Source organism: Lissotriton helveticus, chromosome 12 (assembly GCF_964261635.1).
Source record: "Lissotriton helveticus chromosome 12, aLisHel1.1, whole genome shotgun sequence".
Lineage (NCBI taxonomy): Eukaryota > Metazoa > Chordata > Amphibia > Caudata > Salamandridae > Lissotriton > Lissotriton helveticus.
The window spans coordinates 638935952-638959941 of record NC_136073.1 but is presented as its reverse complement, the minus strand read 5'-3'; the positions used below and the strand labels follow the sequence as shown (position 1 = coordinate 638959941).

General features: G+C 49.8%; 1 protein-coding gene across 3 annotated transcripts in view; it reads left to right on the top strand.

The window, feature by feature from the left end:
- LOC144799718 (uncharacterized) overlaps positions 1–23990 on the top strand; it is a 208890-nt gene that overhangs the window by 125464 nt on the left and 59436 nt on the right. For all 3 annotated transcript variants that reach the window (XM_078671224.1, XM_078671226.1, XM_078671225.1), the window contains exon 5: positions 16562–16714. In XM_078671224.1, the coding sequence (XP_078527350.1) occupies positions 16562–16714 (153 nt within the window). The remainder of the gene's footprint in view (positions 1–16561; positions 16715–23990) is intronic.

Genomic DNA, 23990 nt, shown 5'->3' with positions numbered 1-23990 from the left:
GGAGAAGATCTTCCTCTAGAGGCAGGTCACCACTGAAGAAGAGGAAGGAGAGGCCGTCTACAAGTAAGAATCCAGTGGGCCCCCCATTGGCGTGGGGCTCGGCACCTCAAACCCATTCTTCAGTGTCAAAAACGGCAACAAGAAGACCATCGACGGCGGGCTCGCCGTCGAGAGAAGACCGATCGCTGTCAAGGATCTAAGGTACGTCATTGCCTCTGCTGTCTTCAACCAGGCGACGATCGGCGTCGAGACAGGGATCTCGGTTGGTGCGGGCTTGCCCAACGTCGAGAGACAAGTCTTAGTCATCGCTGTTGAGGCGGCGTTCGACGTCGAGGCAGGCTCAGTCGTCGCAGAATCACCAGCAATCGACACCGAAGCATAAATCTCCGTCGACGTCAACCAGGCGATTGTCGACGTCGAGTCACCTTCCGCCGTCGCAGGTTCAGTGATCGGCGTCGAAGCATACCTCTCCGTTGACGTCATCCAGACAGCGTTCGACGTCGAGACAGGTACCATCTCCGTCGGCGTCGAGGCGACGTTCGGCCTCGAGGTCTAGAAGAGCTATTTCACATTCGACGTTGAGACCAGCAAGATCGACGTCGAGGCATAGTTCGACGTCGAGGAGGCTTTTTCCGTCGAACCGGACATCGAGGAGATCAAGAACACGCTCACCTACAAGAGCAAGATCTGGAGGCTCCAGATTCCATTCGACGTAGAGGCATTCGACGTCGAGGACACATTCCACAACCAAAGTCTCCCCCATTATGGTGACACAGAGCAGATCTACGTCTAGGCACTTGCCGGCTACGTTGCATCGCTCTTCGCGACGGAGTTCGCGTTCAAGATCCTGTGGGGCCTCTTCGCATTCTGTCAGAAGTTCCCCACAGACAATTGCATCTTCTCACAGTGCATCTAGGCATTCTGAAGAGCCTGTAGGTTCTCCTACAAGAAGTTCTCCAGAGAGACAGAGATCTCCTTCAATACATCCCTCTCCCAGGTGGTTGCAACCCCTGCATCTCTGGAAACCAGTGTCGGCAGGTGCCGTGCAAAGGGCGGCTGAATATTCAAGCCCTTTACATAGATCCCCGTTACGACGATTGGTGCAAGAAGTGGACAAGTCACCTCACACTCGCACTAGAGAGCACCGGAGCAGAACTTCCGAGCGCATGTCTACGCATGGCCATCGTAAAAGACGACGTACACCATCTTGGTTGTCCTCCTCAACACATTCCTCAAATAGGGATTACTCTCCCACCCTCACAGAGAGTCCGCCTAGCAGGATTTCTCCTATAGATGATATCAATACGTTCCATGATGTACTCACCATGGCCACTACCCAAACGACGACATCCATCATCTTTGAGACTTTGCATCAAAGATCCGTTTCAAGGCCTCTGCTCCCTTTGGTACCGGGAGTCATCAAACCGGTAATGGAGGTTTTTCTAACACCAGCCTCCGCCAAAACGGCTCCTGCGAGAATTCTGAAGAAGTCCAAGCCGGCTGCACCGGATCCTCTATTCCTGAGATCAGATCCTCCTCCTGACTCCGTGATAATTGCAGCAGCGAGAAAAACACATTCAGTAGCATCCTCTTCCTCTGTTCCTCCTGACAAGGATAGTAAGGCTCCGGAAGCTTGGGGGTGGAAAGCCTGCGGTTCAGCAGCCTCCTTACTACAAGTTTCCAACGCAGCGGCTTTGTTAGGGAGATATGATAGATCCCTGTGGGATTCTTTGGACCGCTTTAAAGAGAAGCTTCCGAAAGAAGATCCACAGGACTTCTCCGAGATCATTCACGAGGGTGCTCTAGTATCAAACCAAATCATAAGCACTGCAGCTGATGGTGTGTCTCTAGCAGCTCACTCCTATGCTCTTGGCATTTGTGCACATCATTCCTCCTGGTTACGCCTAACGGCTCTGAAACCCGATGGACAACAACGCATAATGAATCTTCCCTTCTCAGGTACCTCTCTATTTGGGTCCCATACAGATGAGGAAATGGGAAGAATGAAAACTGAATTAGCCACTCTGAAGGCGGTGGGCCTTGAAAAAAAGAAGGATTTCAGGAGGCGTTACAGGCCCTATAATAAGAAAGGAAACCAACAGAGGGTTCAAACCCCTCAATGGTCACAAGGCAAGCAGGGGAAATCCCAGTACCAGGGCCTACGCTCCTCGAGGGGAAGAGGACACCAGCAACAATCCACCTCCTCTTCTAAGACCACAGGGAAGCAATGAGCAAATGCTTCCTCCAGCACCGTTGCTCACTCCAGTGGGAGGAAGTATTAAGCACTAGGCTCAAGAGTGTCGCAGGATAACAAAAGATCAATGGGTGCTAAATATACTAAACAATGGATATGCGCTACGTTTCTGGACGGCTCCAAAAGACTCTCTTCCGATAACATCCAGGCAGCATCATCTGGATCTCCTGCATCAGGAGGTGTCGACCCTTCTCTTAAAGCAAGCGATAGAAGAGGTTCCCCCACTGCAGAGAGGAAAAGGAGTCTACTCCAGATACTTTCTTGTCCAGAAAAGAGACCAGCAAAACAAATTCAGACCCATATTAGACCTTCGGTTCCTGAACAAATTTGTCAAAAAAGAAAAATTTCGAATGCTGTCTCTTCATCAATTTTTTTTCACACTTACAAAAAGGCGATTGGATGTGCTCAGTGGATCTTCAGGGTGCATACTTCCACATCCACATCACAGCACTCCATCGCAAGTTCCTTCGGTTCACTATAGGAAAAGACCACTACCATTTCAAAGTCTTACCCTTTGGTCTCAAGTCAGCGCCAAGGGTGTTCACGAAATGCATGGCGGTAGTAGCAGCCTTCTTACATTGGCAAGGCCTACACGTCTATCCATACCTGGACAATTGGCTACTAAAAGACTCTTCTCAACTCCTACTGTGGAAGCATCTTCTCACTTGTCTGGACCTACTCCACCGTCTGGGACTTCATGTCAATCTGGACAAGTCGGTCCTTCAACCCACACAGTCAATCCACTATCTAGGGGTCACTATCAACTCCGCCCTAGGAAAAGTGTGTTCTTCGGTGGACAGACTGTCATCAATGACAGTGAAAGGCAACACGCTTCTCATCCTTCAGTACGACAGGTGGCATCTCTGCTGGGCTCAATGGCCTCCTGCATCTTCCTCATTCCCAATGCTAGGTTGAGGATGATGCCACTTCAGCAAGGCCTAGAGGACAAGTGGAATCAAGCATCAGGGCAGTGGAACGATCGGATTACACTATCTCCCAGTGCAAAGAAGTCCATCCTCTGGCGGATGCATCCACAGAATCTCACAGTGGATGTTCCTTTTCATCAGCCTCTGCCAGTGCAATCCTTGATCACAGACGCTTCTCTCCAGGGTTGGGACGCACATCTAGGCCCCCTTCAGACACAGGAATGATGGTCACCCAAGGAGCAAACCTATCATATCAACATGCTCGAGCTGAGAGCAGTTGACTTGGCTCTCAAGGCTTTTCAACCTGCCATACAATCAGACTCCATTTTAATTCAAACGGACAACACAACCACGATGTATTATTTAAACAAACAAGGTGGAACACGTTCTCGTCCTCTGTCTCTTGAATCCCAAGCGATTTGGCACTGGCTACTGGCCAGGAACCTATCGATCATGGCAGTCCATCTGCCAGGAGAGCAGAATGTTCGAGTGGACTTGCTCAGTCGTCACTTCCAAGAAGAAGAAGACTGGGTGCTTCACAACGACGTAGTGGCAGACATTTGTCGGAAGTGGGGTCCTCCCTCCATCGACCTCTTCGTCGATGACGAAAACAAAAAATGCCACGCCTTCGCATCCAGGTTCTACCGACCAGGAACGAGGGGGAATGCACTTTTGATAAGCTGGTCAGGGACATTTGCATATGCCTTTCTTCCCCTCCCTCTCATTCCGAAGGCAGTGGCAAAGCTCTTCAGGTCCTGGATGAAGATGATCCTAATAGCACTAGACTGGCCTCGCCAATGGCGGTACCCGGATCTGTTGCAGCTGTCAATTCGCCCTCATCAGAGGCTTCCGTGCAGGCCGGACCTTCTAACCAAATGGGGGGAAAGATCTTGCATCCCAACCTTCCCTCTCTCAGCTTAACAGCATAGCTCCTGAATTCCTGCAGTACGGACACTTAAACCTCCCCGCAGACTGCATGGACATTCTGCGGGAGTCAAAGAGACCTTCCACAAGATCCTCATACTCTATGAAATGGAAGAGGTTTTACTTGTGGTGTAGACAGAACGGTTGGAGTCCAGTTACTGGCCAGGAGGACGTCATCTTGCCATACTTGCTCTATTTGGCCAAGTCTGGATTGAAATATTCCTCCATAAAGGTACATTTGGCAGCCATTACGGCTTACCGTAAATCTCCTAACCAACCTTCATTTTTCCAGCTACAAGTGGTAAACTACTTCCTACAGGGGCTAAAGAAGGTTTACCCCCCTGTTAGACCTCCTTCCCCTCCTTTGGAGTTGATCCTAGTATTGTCTAAACTGATGGGGCCTCCCTTTGAACCCATTCATAAGGCTTCGTTGCAACACCTTACGTGGAAGGTGGCGTTTCTGGTAGCAATCACTTCTGCGCGCAGACTGAACGAAATTCAGGCGCTATCCTCCAAAGAGCCCTATACAGTCTTCCACCATAATAGGGTGGTTATGCAAACCCACCCTTCCTTTCTGCCAAAGGTGGTGTCGGAGTAAATCAGACGATTTCTTTACCCTCTTTCTTTCCAAACCCTATGACTCCAGCGGAGAGGTCTCTGCATTCGCTGGATCTCAAGAGGGTTCTCAAATTTTACTTGGAGGCCACAAAAGCTATAAGAAAGTCTAACCAATTGTTTGTGAACTATGGCTCTGTTGGAACCGGTTTTGCTGCTTCTAAGAGAACCATCTCAAGATGGATAGTGTCTTGTATAAAGCTATCTAACCAAGTTGGTAAATACACCTTTGGTCGCTTCTCCTAAAGCTCATTCGACTAGGGGTAAAGCGGCAACAGTGGCTTTCCTGCACAATGTTCCGATGGCCGAGATTTGCAAAGCTGCAACTTGGAAATCGGTACACACATTTACCAGGCATTACTGCCTAGATTCAGACTCCAGAGCAGATACCCAAGTGGGCCTGGCTTTACTTCCTTGCGGAATCTGTTCCAGTGTTGATAATTGTGGAGTCTATGTTCGCCTTATGGCGGTTTTCTAATGTCTGGAGTTTTCTCTGTATACTTGCCCGCAGGATGAGGGGATGGGCTTGCTATTCTATTCATGTGCTTATGACTATTGAGGATCCCCTGGAAGAGAAGGATTAGTTATGTTCGAGGCATGTGGGCTGCTGAATTTATATCTGTGCATAGATCGCCGCCTAGTGTTGGGTCCGGATGGTTGCACATTGTTGTCCTGGAAGAGTTTTCGAAGTATCACGAGATAGGTGGCTCCTCCCATGGACTACAGTGCGCATGGGCATCCTCTCCATCCTCAGATTGTTTTTTTCCGCCATTGGGTTCGGATGTACTTTCTTAACTCACGTTCGGAATAACTATAAAAACTTTTTCACAAGGCCAAATGGCCTTCGGGGCGTCGGTATTGTCTTTCGTTCGGTGCCTCGTACTTGTTCCAGCTTTTCGAGCCGGACGTCGAAGGCCGCTTGCCTTTTCGACACCAAAGGCCCCATCCACGATCGACGATGGACCGGAGTCCGTTCAAACGATGTCCCGTTTGCAACTCCAAATACCCTCACATCGATGTGCACCCGGTGTGCAATAAATGTCTGTCGCCGGACCACGACGAGGCCAGCTGCATGGCCTGTTCTCGATTCAGGTCGAAGAAGACTCTTCGGCTTCGACGCGCCGCAAGACAGTCGGCGCGGTAGTCGGCGCCCGACCCGGAGAACATCTTCGAGGCTGACGACGAAGAGGGTTTAGAAGAAGAGGATCCTGATCGACAGTCAGATCCCGCGTCGGAACAAAACTCAAACTATGATGAGGACGAAGAGGAAATCTACGTCCAGGATGAAGACATCGTCGAGGTAGGAGACGACGCACAAGCCATCGGAGCCGTCGGCGACGACTCAAGCGATGAGCAAGGCCCAACCGCAGTAGCGGGGCCCAATAAACACTCTATACCTTCCAAGGCTCAGGTCGAGGCATCGCCGGAAGGCCTTAGCCAAGATCTTCATCCACGTTCTATAGCCCCGCTTCCAGGCCCGGCTAAGAACATTTCAGAAGAGCCATCGGTCGATCGACCATAATCAGTGGAGAAATCGAAACCAAAACCTACAGACAAAAAATCGAAACCGAAACTGGTCAAAACAGTCATCGGCTCGACGACTTCGGCACCCACCAAGTCAAAAGGTGTCATCGACCCGACAGGGCCGCAAGGGGGTTCGACCCGAAGATCGGAGCGAGTGAGCCCGTCTCTAAAGTCAAGCACGTCACGCTCACGTCGTCGACGTCAGGGTCCAAAGATGGCGACACTACCAAAGGACTCAAGACTCCAAAGACCCTCGATCCGAAGCATCGGAAGCCAGTAATGGTCAAGGCCTTCGAGTCCAAAACCACACTCGACCCGAATGAACATATCCAATCGAAGCAAAGGAGCGTACCTGCTGCGCACCAACAGCTCGAATCGACGCATGGCCGTATACAACATGCTGAACAGTCAAAGTCGGTCGAATCGAAAACGACGCCTCTATCGAAGCAGGTCAGTCCATCTTCAATGCTTCCGGCGCCGATAAAGTACGGACTGCCCCGGGGGCGTGGCTTGGACGCGAGGCGGAATGGCTGCATAGACCCGCAGCTCCGCCGACCGAGCGAATAAATCCGGCAAATATCCTTTAAACGGACAGAGATCCCGGACCTCTCCCGCTCAGAAGCCCCGTGGAGTGGCGGGGGTCACTCGCTGGAGGTACGAAACCGAAGCGGGAAGATAGACCGCTCTGAACTGACGCGGGCAGCCTGCGAGTGAAGAGGCGGCCCGAGTCGAGTTGGAAGCCGGGACCTCGCGTGCGCCGAGATCCGGAGGAGAGCAGTGGGGATCCCGGCACTTCGCGGCCTGCACACCGGGGGCCGGAGGGGGCGCCCAACAACTCCACGCTGAGCTGCGGCGGTACCTGGGAAGAACGGTCGCTCCCTCCATGACTCTGGAGTGACACAACGTACTGGACTGGCCCGGAGCGGGGGTGCACTGTGAGGCGGTGAGGTCGGAAAGCTGCGCTACCGTCCCGCTTTGGGGCCGACCCGGTAAGGAGCACAACGGGGGAGGCTGACGACGATCCAAGACCCAGTTGGGTGCGAGGGTGTCATACTTGGGCTGCAGACCCCCCGCGAGGCCAAACTGCGTAGAGGGGCGGGCAGAAGCGCCTGACGCAACCGTTACTTTGGCGGCGCCCCCCCCGTAAGTGCACGGACTAGCCCACTGCCCCCTAGGGTCGCTGAACGCTTGTGGTGGCAAAACGCTCTTGAAACCCAGGATCTGGGCTCGGCTGCTGGAACCCTGATGTTTTGGCGCGAGACGCCATTCTGTGCCGCCGGACCCTGAGTGGGTTATTCAGTTGCCGCGACTGGTAAGCGGAGGGTATTCTGGCCACGAACTGCCTGCTATGCAAGCGTGCACGGCTACAACTAACTGCAAGGGCGCTGGAAAAGCCTAGGCTGAGTGGGACACCTCAAGCTGCAGTCCTTGCTAGACGGAGCCAGCGCACAACTAGGTTCTCTGTGCTCCCTCCGTCGCGTTCGCCAGGCAAGATGGGGAAACCGGATACGAGACAGCCGAAGATCACCTTTGACAAGACCAAGCAGAGGACGACAGGCCAGGAGCAATCTGAAGACGAGGCGGCCAAAAATGATAATGGGGGCGCGCAAACTTCTGAAATCAAGTCCATGTTTCAGGAACTCAAAACGAGTCTCCAAGGGATAGATCAAAAGATGGACGACTTGGCGTCTCGTATGGACGGCCTGATCAGGCGCATGGACAAGCAGGATGGCCGGATGGACGTGCTGGAAACGCGTGTGACTGAAACGGAAGAGGGCCATACTGCTATGGACAGGAAAATACGAGGCATGGACAAGGTCTTGACGCTGATCCAACAGAAGAATGAGGACTTGGAAGCCCGCTCAAGACGCAACAACGTCCGCATAACGGGTGTGGCCGAAACGACCAACATTGCGAAAATGGAGGTGTACGTAGAGACCATGATGCCAGAAATGTTCGGTACAGGCCTCTCCCAAATGTTCCTGGTCGAAAGGGCGCACAGGACGCTGGGCCCCCAGCCACAACCAGGTGCACCGCCGAGAGCAATCATAGCGCGCATTCTGAACTACAGGGACCGTGACACCATTTTACGCATGGCAAGAGATATAAAGGACCTCCAATACCAGGGTAACCACATCTCGATCTTCCCGGATTTCACCATGCAGGTTCAGGCGGCTAGGAGGGAATTCGTCCCGGCCAAGAAGATCTTCCAGCAAATTGGAACCAAATATTCGCTGATATACCCCGCCAAGCTGAGGGTACAAGGCCCAGGCAAACCTTCCTTTTTTGTGGACGCCAAGGCAGCATTGAAATATGCAAAGCAACTATCGCGAGATCAAAAGAATCAGCCGGCTCCTGAGGTACCTGAAGAGAGAGCTGTCCTAAGTGACATAGAGTGACGGAGGAGCGAACTTTGAACCATCATTGCTGTCACTATGCGACGCAAGGGCCGGGGAGGCCTGCTGAGGGCCTCGGACTCTGCAGATCCTCCGTATTCAGATAAGTTGGCCGTTACTGATACATGTAAGGGGTGAGGGGGAGGTCCACACGGGAGCACTGTCAGGCTGGCGCTCGGTCGCCCTGGCATGAGTACAGGGTTAGTGTGCGTAAGACCCGCGTCCCCCGAGGGATGACTCCCATTGAACTTGAACTATTGCAATGCCTTACAGGGTGTTTGATGTTTGGGTGGGGGGGGAGGGATAGAATTGCACGACCTGATTGGGGGGTTGGAGCGGGAGGGGGTTGGGGGGGGTTTGGGATTGCAGAGCACTGTTGCTCATTGTTTTGTTGAGAGGCTGATGTCACAGGCAGCGAATACCTACACAGTTGAACGAGATAGGCCCCAGAGCACTTTAGGCGCCAAATGTTGCATGGTGACTGATCGTGAACGATTGAGTTGTACCCTAGTGCGCATGTTGCGGAAGGGAGCGACGCTGCATACTCACAATTCTGACCATGGCTCACATTAAATTGTTAACCTGGAATGTGCGCGGCTTGAACGATAGGCGTAAGGCCCGGCTGGTTCAAGCCTACCTGCTGCGAAGGAATATTGACATATGTTTTCTGCAGGAGACCCACCTGACTGCCAATGCCGCTGCGATGCTCCGTAGTACTAGATGGGGGGTAACACTGCATGCACCCTACTCCAACTACTCCCGGGGGGTAGCGATACTCATTAGGCGGGGTCTTCACTGGACACCGTCAGAGGTGCAGCTGGATACAGAGGGGAGGTACATCATAGTGGTAGGAAATCTGTGTGGTATGAGGATGATTTTGGTGAATGTGTATGGTCCTAATGATGACAACCCTGAGTTCTATAACGACCTTTGGTACAAAGTGCAAGCTCATGGGCAGGCAGCGATTATGTGGGGAGGAGATTACAACGTGGTGCTCTCAGACATGATGGATAGACAGGGTACAGCGAGAGAACACCACCCCAAGGCGGCGGCTACACTATGTGATATTATCTCGGAGGCTCGCCTGATAGACTCCTGGAGAGTACTGCACCCGGGAGCCCGGGAAGGTACTTGTCTAACAATGCACAGAGCCACGTGGTCTAGACTCGATTACTGGCTGCTTTCTGGGGACGTGCATACACTTGTGACAGATGTAACACACCTACCGCGCTCACTGTCCGATCATGCGCCAGTATGTCTTACCCTAGCCACCCCAACACCCTACATCCAACCTTTTAGCTGGAGGTTCCCTTCCAGGGCACTTAGAGACCAGGTATTTAGCCAAGAGTTGAGGGTAAAACTGGAGGACTACTTCGAGCTGAACGAGGGGTCGGTGGACTCCCCGGGCACGCTGTGGGAGGCCTGTAAGGTGGTGATAAGGGGGTGCTGCATGTCATTGAAGACAGGTGTACTCCGCTCAATCAGAAGCACCTTGCAAATACTGGAAACTGAACTAGCAGCGCTCGAGGCTCGACTTCGAGAAACACCTACAGACAGAGCGAGGGCTGAGTTTCGCACGAAGCTCACGCAATACCAGGAAGAGGCAGACAGAGAGGTGTCCTTTCTAGCGAAAGATGCACAGGCACGACGGTACGGGGAGGGGGATAGGGCAGGCAGGACGCTGGCCAACATGCTCCGTGCTCCCAGGGGTGCGGACTATGTGCTAGAGATTAGAGATGAGGGGGGAGACATAGTGAGGGAGCCAAAGGCCATCCTCGGAGCCATGACGCAATACTACCGCACACTCTACACCTCCAAAATTACGCCTGACGACCAAACTATCACAGACTATCTAGACACCATCGCCCTGGCCTGGTTTAACAATGGGGCCAGACAGTACATGGACCTACCGTTCTCGCAGGAGGACATACGGGCTATAATAATGAGCATGCCGCCTGGTAAAGCGCCAGGACCAGACGGTTTAACGTCAGAATTTTACAAGGAGTATGTAGATATTCTAGTACCCAAACTATACAGGGTCTTCGAGGAAGCGGTCGAATCAGGGATACTCCCGCAATCCATGCGCGAGGCACTGATCATTACCCTACTCAAGCCCGGCAGGGACCCTCTTGAGCCAGACTCATACCGACCCCTCTCACTCATCAATGTGGACGCCAAGATCTATGCGAAACTGCTGGCTGATCGACTAAAATACATGCTACCGCAGATTGCACTATCAGACCAGTCGGGTTTCGTCTTGGAGAGATCCACTTCACACAATCTGAGAGTTCTGTTCGGGTTGCTCCACTACCTGGACCCCAAATCGAAAGCTGCTGCTGCGCTACTTGATGCGACAAAGGCATTCGACTCCCTGGAGTGGAAGTTCCTTTACGCACTCTTTACTAGAATGGGTTTCAGCCCGCTGTTTGCCAGACGTATCGGCGTGCTGTACAATCACCCGACTGCAAGGGTGCGAGTGAATGGGCAGACCTCAGACTCTATACAGATCACGAGAGGGACGAGACAGGGATGCCCGCTCTCTCCCCTACTGTTTGCCGTAGCTACGGAGCCGCTTGCAGCACGTATGCGGCAACACCACACCCAGAGGAGCATAGGCTTCACATCGCGCGGTCTGCTTATCTCCCTATACGCAGATGACATCACCATCTACATGATGGACCCTGAGACGAATTTCGATCCGCTGATGAGGGAGATGCTTAGATATAGCGGCCTCACTGGGATTAATATTAATTGGTCGAAGCCGACCATGCTGCCACTAACAGATAGCACGGTGAGGTGTCACACGGAATTTCAGATTGACTGGGCCGAGGAGGGAGTAAAGTACTTGGGCATTAAAGTGAGCCGCACCGTTCATGAAATCTGGCTCTCAAACTTTGGAGTGGCAATGGATTGGCTGGAGGGCAAAGTAAAGAAGTGGAAGACTCTTCCGCTTTCATTGATGGGTCGCATAGCTCTTGCCAAAATGGTGGTGGTTCCCAAATTCCTGTATTTATTTATAAACATACCTCTGCCGTTAACAATGGCGTTTTTCGCCAGGCTCCGGTCAGCTGTCATTGAGTTAGTATGGGCGGGTCGGCAACCCAGAGTGGCCTGGAACCTCCTAACCCTCTCGTTCCGGCAGGGTGGTTTAGCTGCGCCAGATTTTGAGCTGTATGCGTATAGTGCACAAGCTCAGTACCTCTACTACTGGCACCACCCGATCCCGTACCAACCTCACGTAGCAATTGAGATAGATGTGGCGTCTCCATGCCCCATCAAGACGGCGGTATACAAAAAATTTAAGAGACCGCACGAGGACATAGACACTGTGGAGATGGTGCGATGGGCATGGGCGGGCATAGCAAAACGAGCGGGCGTGAGCGACATGTATGCCCCGAGCATGCCACTAGACGGCAACCCTTTGCTGGAACCACTCACGGATGCAGCAGTGGTCCGTAGAGCGAGCGAGAGAGGCCTGAAGGTGGCAGGAGACCTGTACCCGGATGACAACTTTATAGAGATACAGGACATGACTGACTCTACGACCCGACGGCCACGGAACTCTTATTGTATTATCAACTGCGGGCTGCGTGCAAACGTAGATACCCGGGCTTCCCGGAGGCACCGCCGACACTAGCGGCACTAGAGGACGTTCTCTCGAATGCATCTTCCCATAAATTGATAACGAGGATCTACAGGGCCACACAGAACACGACACCAGTCCCACACACTGACTCGAGGATGGCCTGGGTGAGGGAGGCGGATATACAGATATCGGAAAAACAATGGACGTTTTGTTGCACGCAACTAGAACACTTATCCCCAAATTACAGGCTCAGGCTCATACACTTCAATTATCTACACAGAACGTACCGTACGCCCTTGCAACTGGTGAGAATGGGACTGTCAGCTGACGCCTCCTGCTGGAGATGTGGTGAGAGAGAGGCCACCTTTTATCATTTGTCTTGGACGTGTGGCCCGATAGGGGCATACTGGGAGAATGTGTTTCGCACTATGAGTCTGATGATGCATATACCCTTGGGTCCCGACCCATTGTTAGGCCTCCTGGGATTTGTGCTGCCGGTACCGAGTATGTGCAGAAAGCTGGTGGCAATGTTACTCCTGCTTGCCAAGCGGCAGATGGCGCTCAAATGGAAACAAAAGTCCCCACCAACGATATCGAGCTGGCTGAAATCTGCCTTGTACTGCAAAAACCAGTTGACGGCGTATTGGGAACTGATGCCACTCCGCTCTAGGCCTGCCGACATTTGGCAGCCATTGGTGGACTGGCTGGCCCACTCGGAGGGGGATGAAAGTGACTGAGGGCAGTACGGGGGGGAACATATAGAGCGGGTGCAGGGGGGGTGGGGGAATTGCTCCAAGCAGACAACCAGGGGCTTCTGGCGGCGAGACTTGTGATCACTTGATGGACACTGATTGGGTTGACCTGTGACAATCTCTCACCTGTGTTTATGTTAAATGTTATATATTCATACTATATTGACTGAATGCGAACTGTGCACGTATTGCAACCCTGCTATATGAAAGTCGGACATATGCTGCCTGCCTCCGGGTTGTTGGCTAAATAGCGGTGTACAGATTAAGAATACTAATAAAGGTTTTTGAAAAATCAAAAAAAAAAAAAAGTACGGACTGCCCCCAACCGCACGACCTAAGGCGGCCCAGCTCCAAAAGGGCACCGACACATCCAAATCTTTATCGGTGGCTTCAACCACTCGACCCATAGAAGAGGACGTTATGTTCCAGGCGCCCACCTATGATAATCAGTCGAAACTCTACATTGACTCCGAGTCAGGAAGACTCACAATCTATAAAAGGAAAATCAGACCGGAAACTCCTATGGAGTCGTACAAAATACCTCTCAAAAAGAAAAGGGACTCTGCCACCTCGCCTACTCTTTTTGAACCTCTACAGTCCTATGGACAGGAATGTACCTATTCTCCCACACATGCCACTACGGATGTACAGGAAGGGTACAATGAAGAACAGTTTAATTATCCTGTTGACACGGATCAAGAGGAGTCCCAACCATGGACTGACCCTGTTGACCCTGATGAGCCAGACACCATGCCTCACATTCAGTCCTATGCAGTCAAAACATCACCTACTGAGGATACTGCTGCGTTTAACGCATTAATTGAGGGAGCAGCCCTTAACCATGATGTGGATATGCACGCTGACCCAGTAGAGGAAGACTTTCTGTTTGATACCTTCTCAACTTCAGAAAAATCAGTGAAGACGTTGCCTATGCTCAAAGGTGTGCTCAAACACGCTGGTGACATTTTCAAGGAGCCAACTAAGGCAAGGGTTGTAAATCCCAGGATTGAAAAGAAATACCGGCCTGCGCCTGTAGACCCTACGTATATCAAAGGCCAGCTCCCGTTAGACTCATTGGTGGTTGCTAATGCTCGTAAGAGAGCAAACGCTCAGACAAGTGGTGATGCTCCTCCTCCGGGCAAAGAATCCAAGATCTTGGAAGCTTCTGGCAAACGTGTAGCAGCTCAAGCGGCTAATATTTGGAGAATCTCAAATACACACGCATTATTAGCCAGATATGATAGGGCTCATTACGACATGTTAGAGCAGCTACTACAACGCCTACCTGATGCTTATAAGGAAGGAGCTGAAATGCTGAGACAGGAGGGGAAGCTAATCTCAAACGCATCCATTAAATGTGCGTTAGATGCGGCTGACACAGCAGCTAGGGCCATCAACACTAGTGTGATGCTCAGAAGACATGCCTGGCTCCGCATATCTGGTTTCAAGTCAGGGTTCCAAACAACTCTGCTTAATCAGCCAGTTAACCCTGACTTTCTGTTTGGTCCTGATGTAGACACCACCCTAGAAAAAATTAAAAAAGACACGGAAACTGCCAAGTCCATGGGAGCTCTACAGTCACAACAGTTCAGGGGCGGTTCCTTTCGTCGCTCCGGTAACAGGGGAGCTTCTAGGGGACAAGCATCCCAGCAAGCCCTATACAATAAAGGTGGCACACAAACCACCTATAACAAGAACAATAGGGGTGGATACCGTGGGAACAGCGCCAAAGGCAGAGGACGGGGAAATAATAATGCCAGATCCTCCGCCACCAATAAACAGTGACGTCTTGTCACTGCCCCCGGACCATATAACACCGGTCGGGGGAAGACTTCAGCAGTTCCTGCCCGTCTGGCAAGGCATTACCACAGACAGGTGGGTGAGACCGCTTATACAATACGGATATTGTCTAGAACTAACATCCACTCCACCCTACATACCCCCAAGGCACCGTCCCATGTCCGCAGAGCACATGCACTTATTACAGCAAGAAGTCATCTCCATGCTGCAAAAAGGGGCCATAGAACTCGTGCCTTTAGAACAACAGGGTACAGGGGTGTACTCTCTGTACTTCTTAATCCCAAAAAAGGACGGGTCTTCCAGGCCCATTCTGGACCTCAGACCCTTGAATCAATACATCCTGTCAGAACATTTTCACATGCTCAATTTACAGCAAGTTCTACCATTGCTCAGTCAAGGGGATTTCCTAGCAACCCTAGACCTAAAGGATGCATATTTCCACATTCCCATTCACCCAAGTCAGAGGAAATATCTCAGGTTCACCATAGACAACCAGCATTACCAGTTCAAGGTGCTGCCTTTCGGGGTCACCACAGCCCCCAGAGTGTTTACCAAGTGCTTAGCAACAGTAGCTGCGCACCTTCGGAGACAACACATCCATGTCTATCCGTATCTGGACGACTGGCTTATCCAAGCAAAGTCGGCCCAGCAATGTGCCAGCCACATGTCCCGCACAATTCACCTCCTACGCAGTCTAGGATTTTCACTAAATTACCAGAAATCTCATCTTCAACCCGCACATGTACAACAGTACTTGGGCGCACAAATAAACACTCTGACAGCAACAGCACAGCCAAACTCAGCGAGAGTCAACAGCATGCAGGTGCTGATTCAAACATTCAGGCCCCAACACTCACTCCCAGCGCAAGTGTTTATGCAGCTGATAGGCATGATGGCCTCCTGCATCTTGATAGTCCCACACGCGAGGCTGCACATGCGTCCGCTTCAGGAGTGCTTAGTGCGACAGTGGAACCAGGCTCAAGGACAATTGAAAGACCTAGTGTTGGTGACCGGTCGTGCATACAACTCTCTGCATTGGTGGAACACACAAAACCTTTGCAGGGGACGACCGTTCCAAGAGCCTGTGCCACAGATAGTGCTGACAGCGGACGCATCTCTCCAGGGCTGGGGAGCGCATGTCCTCCATTATACAGTGCAGGGCCTATGGACGACGCAGCAGCAGAAGATGCACATCAACCTCCTGGAGTTGATGGCAATCTTCATGGCATGCTACTCTTTACCCTTACCTATGCCTGAATCATTGAAACTCCTTACTCCTGCCATTCCTTTAATCCTAAAAAACCCTAACTACTTCTTACCCATCCATGAACTCTAAAAACCCCTTACTAACTCGAACTAATCTGTGAACCCTAATAAACTCTTGCTACGTTTACCCATCCCTGGTCCTTAAAAATCCCTTGCCCTACTTATCCCTGAATCCTAAAACGCTTTTTGTGACACTATTAATTTATATATATATAAATATATGATTATACTTGAAAATATATATTTAAATATATACACTCACGTTTTTGTGTCATTTTAATAACAAAATATACCTGATCTGCCTTGTAAAGTCCTGCATTTTAAAGTACCTAAAAATGGCATGCATGGTATTTACCTGCATAGTAAAGACTGAGTGGTAAAGTCTACTGGTAAAAGTAAAATACTGCCTAATGCATACTGTTGCTCTGTTTTCCATGTTATCTGTGACTATTTTCTGCTCTCTGTACATTGTCAAGCCATGTAATTGAGGCTCATTATGTTGTGTATTTATTGCACAGGTTACCCAATGGTCAACCCAGACATTCTATTGTCTCTGACAGCAGTGAAGGAGTCTCATAAGATTGTGGGTTATGAGTGTGAAAGGGAAACACAGTGCCCTGAGCACCACGAGCCTGAGAAATGTGAAAGTATCACCAGTCCTTACATGATGGGTGAGTCATCTGCTTGCAATTTTACAACACCTCACCTTTAATAGCTGTGGAGATTTGCATTCTCACTGTTATTTTGTTTGTGTAGCTTTTAGAAGAGCTGAACAATTTTAGGGTTGTTTGTTGGGAGTTGTCCAGGATAGACAAAACAGTTCTATCTGAAATGGCCTTGGACTTACAGTGTGTGTGTGTGTGTTTCTACTGATTTACTGCCCATGATACTGTAAATAATGGCAGTGGAAATATTGAACCTAGAGCCTACGCTTCTGCATACTTCCTCCAACCGACCTTAGCACAACAGAGGAAGTTCTAATTAAGCCATATTATCCAATGGGGAGCACAATCGCAGTTGTTTTTGATTTGGGTGGAGTCAAAGGGTCCTACTATAATATGGATATTCTAAATCAGTCTCTGTTAGAGGGCGAACAGGCCAGCGACAGGAACAAATGAAAACTGTGACTATCATTATGGTCTTCGCATGATCCCCGGTTTGATCTCTTCCCGTCTGTGGCGCTAGGCCCAGCCACACTAACTAGGATACCTTCTTTATCAGAAGTGTGGTAACTCTGGATAGTAGGAATTTTGAGCAACTCCGCAGATTCAAGGGATTTTCCTCACTTAAATATGAGAGAAATACGTTGTTCGAGACGTGTGCTGTAGATACGCATGCTTTGCATACTCCTGCCATCTAGTGTTGGGTCTAAATGTTTGCAAGTTGTTTTTCATCTTAGAACTCTTTTCCAATCATGAGGTATGGTGACTCCTCCTTTCAGTGATAGTGTGCATGGGCATCGACTCCATGGATAGATTATTTTCTTTCCACCGTCGTGTTCAGACGTATATTGCAGCTCTCCGATTTGAAACAGTCAATCGGATCCCTTTGGTGCAAAATTCTCTGTACCCTCGTCTGTATTGTTTTGATTGTGTCTTCCATCTTTTCTTGTCGAAATGTATGAAGACATTATATAATCGGAAAAAAACTCTAACCGTTGCCTTCTGGCCTACCTCTTCCTTGGTCGGCTTCTACTTCACGAACCAGCGTCCAGCCTTCAGCCGATGGAATAGACGACAATTCAATTCTGTCCTCGATGCCATTCCGAATATACGCATACAGTCCAGCATAAGGCCTGTAACCTCTGTCTCTCCCCAGAACATAAAGAGGAAGACTACAATGCGTTTCAGTTGTTCTGATCAAAAAAGACTCTGCAGGACTGCCGGGCTTGAAGGAGAAACATGCAACGACAAAGTATCGAGGACACCCCTGATATCTTTGGTGATGATATCGAGCAGGAAGAGATGACAGCGGAAGAAGAGGCCTTCTGCCTCCAGAGCTCAGATTCCAAGTTGGAGATCGAACTAGAGTCCCATAACGTTCTTGCTTGACAGGGTTCAGTAAGTACATAACACAATCAGGTTCTCCTAATACAATTTCTGAGATAGAAGAGGATGACCACAATTATAACCAGCCACCACCAGATCCATGGAATGACTATAACATAGACCCACTTCAAGATGCAAACACTGATCTTTATCCAGTAAAACCTTCCCATCCTGCTGATGATCCTGCATATCATGAATTAACTGCTAGGGCAGCTAATTGCCACGGAGTGCCTTTACACAAAGAAGCACTGGAAGAAGATGTCCTATTTGAAACATCGAGACACACACACAAAACAACACAAATGTTGCCTATGCTTAAAGGTATGTGGAGGCATAATAATGATACTTTTGAAGACTCAGAGCATGTATATTAACACCTAGGATGGACAAAAATATATAACCTCTCCCCGACCCAGTTTTCATTAGGGGTCATTTGCCTTTGGAATCTTTAGTGGTCTCTAATGCTTGTAAGAGAGCAAATTCGCAAACCTCAGGGGTGGCAGCACCTCCAGATAAAGGATCCAAGCACATAGGTGCATCGGGAAAAAGAGTAGCTGCTCAATTAGCCAACCATTGCAATATAGCCAATACACAAGGTATGTTGTCCGTATACAGTATAGCTTACTTGGATGAGATGGAAGAATTATTAAAATATCTCCCAAAAGAACATAAAAAGTGATGGTAGGAAATAGTGCCAGAAGGGAAACTTCTTTCTAATTCCTCCATCAGGTGTGCATTAGATGCCGCAGATACTGCAGCTAGAGGAATCCGCACTAGCATTATGCTTAGGAGAAGTGCATGGATTAGAATTTCTGGTTTCAAACCAGAAGTGCATCAAACCATTCTTAATGCGCCCTTTGATAAGGAACACCTCTTTTTGCCTTAAACAGATCAGTCCCTTGAGACAATGAAAAAAGATACAGAAGTAGCAAAATCTATGAGACCACTTCAATCTCCTTCTACTAGAGGTTCCTTTTGTCGCTCTCTTTAAAGGAGGCTCCAAAACTAACACTAACACCTCAGATGAGGCTGAATCTTCATACAAGACAGACACACTATCATCCCCCTCTAGAGGGTTCTACAAGGATGGATATAGAGGGAACTATTTTAAGGGGAGAGGTAGAGGTACACCAACACATACCTCTCAGTCCTCTAACAAACAGTGACTTGCTACCAATTCCCCGACTATTGATCCCCCTATCGAGGGAAGATTACAGCAGTTTCTTCCCTTTTGGCGATTAATAACAGACAAATAGGTTTTGGATATTATCAATCCTGGTTATTGCCTGGAGCGTACCAGCAATCCTCCCAATATTCCACACCGCATTCACAAGCTCTTGCTACAACACAAACAGCTTTTCGAAACAAGAAGTACAAGCTCTTCTAACAAAAGGAGCTATATAACCAGTTCCATTAGAACATCAAGGTTCAGGAGTTTACTCACTTTACTTCCTAATGTCCCAGAAGGACGGGTCTCAATGACCAATCTTAGCTCTCATACCGTTAAACCCATATATACTGTAAGCTCCATGTGGTTACGGTTTAACAAGTACTTCCACTTCTACTACAAAGCGACTTAATATCCACACTAGACTTAAAGGACGCATACTTCATATTCCTATCCACCCAGCACATCGCAAACATCTTAGATTTGTGATAGCGAGAAATCACTATAAATTCAAAGAACTTCCATTTGGGGTGACTGAGTATTCACGATAACGTCTAGCAGTAGCAGCAGCTCATCTAAGAAGACAACAAATACATGTCTTCCCAAATCTGGACGATTGGCTCATCAAAGCCAATACACAGAACGTGTTTATAACACACTCAACCTACCATAAACCCTCTCCATCAATTGAGATTTAAAGTCCATGCACAAAAGTCCTATCTTCAACCCTCACAACTATAAAAATTTCTGGGAGCAACGCTAACTACTCACACAGCTCTAGCTTCTCCCAATGCAGCCAGAATTCAAAACTTTAAAACTTAATTAGTACAGTTTCAAAACAAACAATATCTAACAGTGCAGACTATCATGCAACTGTTAGGAATGATCACATCATGCATTGCAATAGTGCCTTGCGCAAGACTACGCATGCGTCCCCTACAGGAATGCTTAGCACGTCGGTGGAATCAATAACTGGGGCAATTAACAGATCTAGTGTTGGTAGACAGCTGCACTCATCGCTCTCTGTAGTGGTAGAATACACAAATCAAAGTGCGAATTCCACAAGTTGTACTAACAGCAGAGGCATTTCTCACAGGATGGGGTGCCCATCTCCAGCATCTGACAATTCAAGGTTTATGGGACACCAAACACATTTGTCTCCACATCAATTACTTTGAGCTTATAGCAGTTAAACTAGCACTAAAAGCGTTTTAAGCCTCTCCTAATAGGGAAAATTGTCCTAGTCCAACCTGACAATGAGACAGCCATGTACTATGTACAAAAACAGGGGGGGGGCACCTTCTCTACAGTTGGCACTCCCCTCTCAAACCATTTGAGTTTGAGTAATACATCACAAAATGATTCTACTGGCAGAACACCTTCCAGGAATGCAAACCATTTTGCTGACATCCTCAGCAAGATCCAGCAAAAAGTACACGAATGGGAACTTCATCCCTAAGTTCTCTTTCTATGCTTCCAGAAATGGGGAGTCCCACAAATAGACCCTTTGCTACAGCAGAGAACTCAAAATGCCCAAACGTTGCCGCCAGATTCCCACACCATATATCCAAAGCCAGTGCCTTTGGCTGAACTGGTTAAGATTACGTTATCCCGCCTTTCCCTCCTTCCATTTCTGGTTTGGAAACTCAGACAGACATCACTCGGCTAAGGACACTTCTAAGGAGCCGCCATTGGTCAAATCGAAACCAAAAGAGAAAGCTTCGGTTTCTACACAACTGAAAGTGCTAGAGGCGCCGTCGAAACCGAAAGCGCGTATCGCCTTGGTCGGCTCCACGTCTTCAGACCTGTCGGTGCAGACAAAGCCAAAAAAGCTTGTCAAACCGGTAAAGTCGCTCAAGGGCGTCGAGCCGAAGACTGGGACACTGAAAGCACTTGTCAGGGTCGTCGACCCGAAGACTTCGGCGCCAAGGGCCGTCGACACAGACAAAGGACTCTGAGCTCCAAAAGTTGTCGATCCTGCGCGTCGGACGGACAAGGCCAAAAGTACTACGCCCCTCGAGTCCGCACATGGTGGTGGCTCTAAGGCACCTGTCGAGTCGACGCAGCCGTCCGCCTCCTTCACGAAGCAGGTGTCGGAATCATTGAAACGCATTAAGGACAAAGCTTCCGCTGTCGATGCGAAGGATACTTCCACGCCGAAGCCTGCCGCCAAACCGCAAAAGTCGACGGCGCCGATCCTGTTTACGCTGCCGCCGAAAGCGTTAGCGCCAAAGAAGGTTGTCGAGGCGTCCATGAAGGTGTCCACGGGGCCGAAGCCTACCCCTGCAGTTGTGGGCACAAAGCATCGACGACCCCTGCTGGAGGAGCAGTCGGAACAATTCATCGACGCCGACACCGGTAAACTTTCCATTTACAAACGAAAGATCACACCAGCACAGCCTATGTCCTATACAATTCCTTTAAAGAAGAAGAAGGATTGCACGGATTCCCCCGTTCTTGTTGAACTAATAACTCCACGTGGCCAGGACACTGCTCCACTCTCGCCCACTTACTCAGATGTGGAGGCTGGGGAAGGTGACTATGATGAGTACAACTACCCTGCCGACACTGATCCTGAAGATCAACATGACACATGGGCAGATGCTGCGGACCCAGGGGATCCACAAACTGCCCCTGACACTCAAGTGTATAATGTCAAAACATCACCTACTGAGGACTCAGCGGCATTTAATGCGCTTATGGAGAGGGCAGCCAAAAATCATGACGTCCAGCTCCATGCTGACCCTATTGAAGTGGACTTTCTGTTTGACACCTTTTCCACCTCTGAGAAGACCGTAAAGACTCTGCCAATGCTGAAGGGTGTCTTGAAACATGCTGCAGACATTTTCAAAGAACCCACACGTGCCAGGGTTATAAACCCTAGAATTGAAAAAAAGTACAGGCCGGCGCCTGGGGACCCTACCTACATCAAGGGCCAGTTGCCGTTGGACTCTCTCTAGTTGTTTCTAATGCCCGGAAGAGGGCAAACTCACAAACTACTGGTGATGCTCCTCCCCCTGACAAGGAATCTAAAGTGCTGGAAGCATCAGGGAAGAGGGTGGCGGCTCAAGCGGCCAATATCTGGCACATTTCAAACACTCAGGCACTCTTGGCCAGATATGACAGGGCGCATTACGAAACACTTGAAACCCTGTTACAACACTTGCCAGATGAATATAAGGAAGCAGCAGAGATGCTCATTCAAGAAGGGAAACTCATCTCAAATGCTTCTATTAAGTGTGCACTGGACGCAGCAGACACCGCGGCCAGGGCCATTAACACCAGTGTAATGTTACGGCGACAGGCCTGGCTCAGGATCTCCGGGTTCAAGCCGGAGATACAGACCACCATCCTAAACCAGCCTGTAAACCCTGATCACTTATTTGGACCTGAGGTGGACACCACCCTGGAAAAAATAAAAAAGGACACTGAGACTGCAAAGTCTATGGGGGCTCTCCAGTCCCAGCAATTCAGGGGTAGTACTTTTCGTCGCTCAGGCACTAGAGGTCTTTCCAGGGGCCAGCTGTCCCAGCAAACACAGTACAATAAAAGTGGCGCGCAAACCACGTACAACAAACAGGGTAGAGGTGGCTATCGTGGAAACAGCGCAAAAGGCAGAGGTCGTGGAAACAACAGCTCCCGATCCTCCGCCACCAACAAACAGTGACGCCTTGTCACTGCCCCCCGACCATACAACACCAGTCGGGGGGAGGCTCCAGCAGTTCCTGCCAGTCTGGAAATCCATCACCACAGACAGGTGGGTCAGAAAGCTTATCCAGTACGGTTATTGTCTGGAGTTAACATCCACTCCACCCAACATACCCCCCAAAACACCGTCCTATGTCCACAGAGCATTTGCACTTATTGCAGCAGGAGGTACTCGTCATGCTGCAAAAAGGGGCAATCGAGCTCGTGCCGGTGGAAGACCGAGGCACAGGAGTGTACTCCCTGTACTTCTTAATCCCGAAAAAGGACGGGTCCCTCAGACCCATACTGGACCTCAGACCCCTAAACCAGTACATTCTATCAGAACACTTTCACATGCTCACACTGCAGCAGGTTCTTCCGTTGCTCAATCAGGGAGATTTCATAGCCCCGTTAGATCTAAAGGATGCATATTTTCACATTCCGCTACATCCGTCACACAGAAAATACCTCAGATTCACTATTCAGAATCAGCATTACCAGTTCAAAGTCCTCCCTTTCGGAGTGACTACAGCGCCCAGGGTGTTCACAAAGTGCCTGGCGACAGTGGCTGCACACCTCAGGAGACAAAACGTTCACGTCTACCCTTATCTGGACGACTGGCTTGTCCAAGCAAAGTCGGCCCAGCAGTGCGCCGCCAACATGTCCCACACCATTCACTTTCTTCACAAACTGGGATTCTCACTCAATTACCCAAAATCACACCTTCAGCCCGCCCATGTACGGGAGTATCTTGGCGCAACAATAAACACTCTGGCGGCCACAGCACAGCCAAATTCGGCGAGAATCAACAGCATTCAATTGCTGATACAGAGATTCAGACCGCAACACTCGCTTCCAGCACGAGTGTTCATGCAGTTGATAGGCATGATGGCCTCCTGCATCTTCATAGTCCCGCATGCGAGACTACATATGTGTCCGCTTCAGGAGTGCTTAGCACATCAGTGGACTCAGGCTCACGGACAGTTGAAAGACCTAGTGTTGGTGACCGGTCGTGCATTCAACTCTCTGCATTGGTGGACTCCA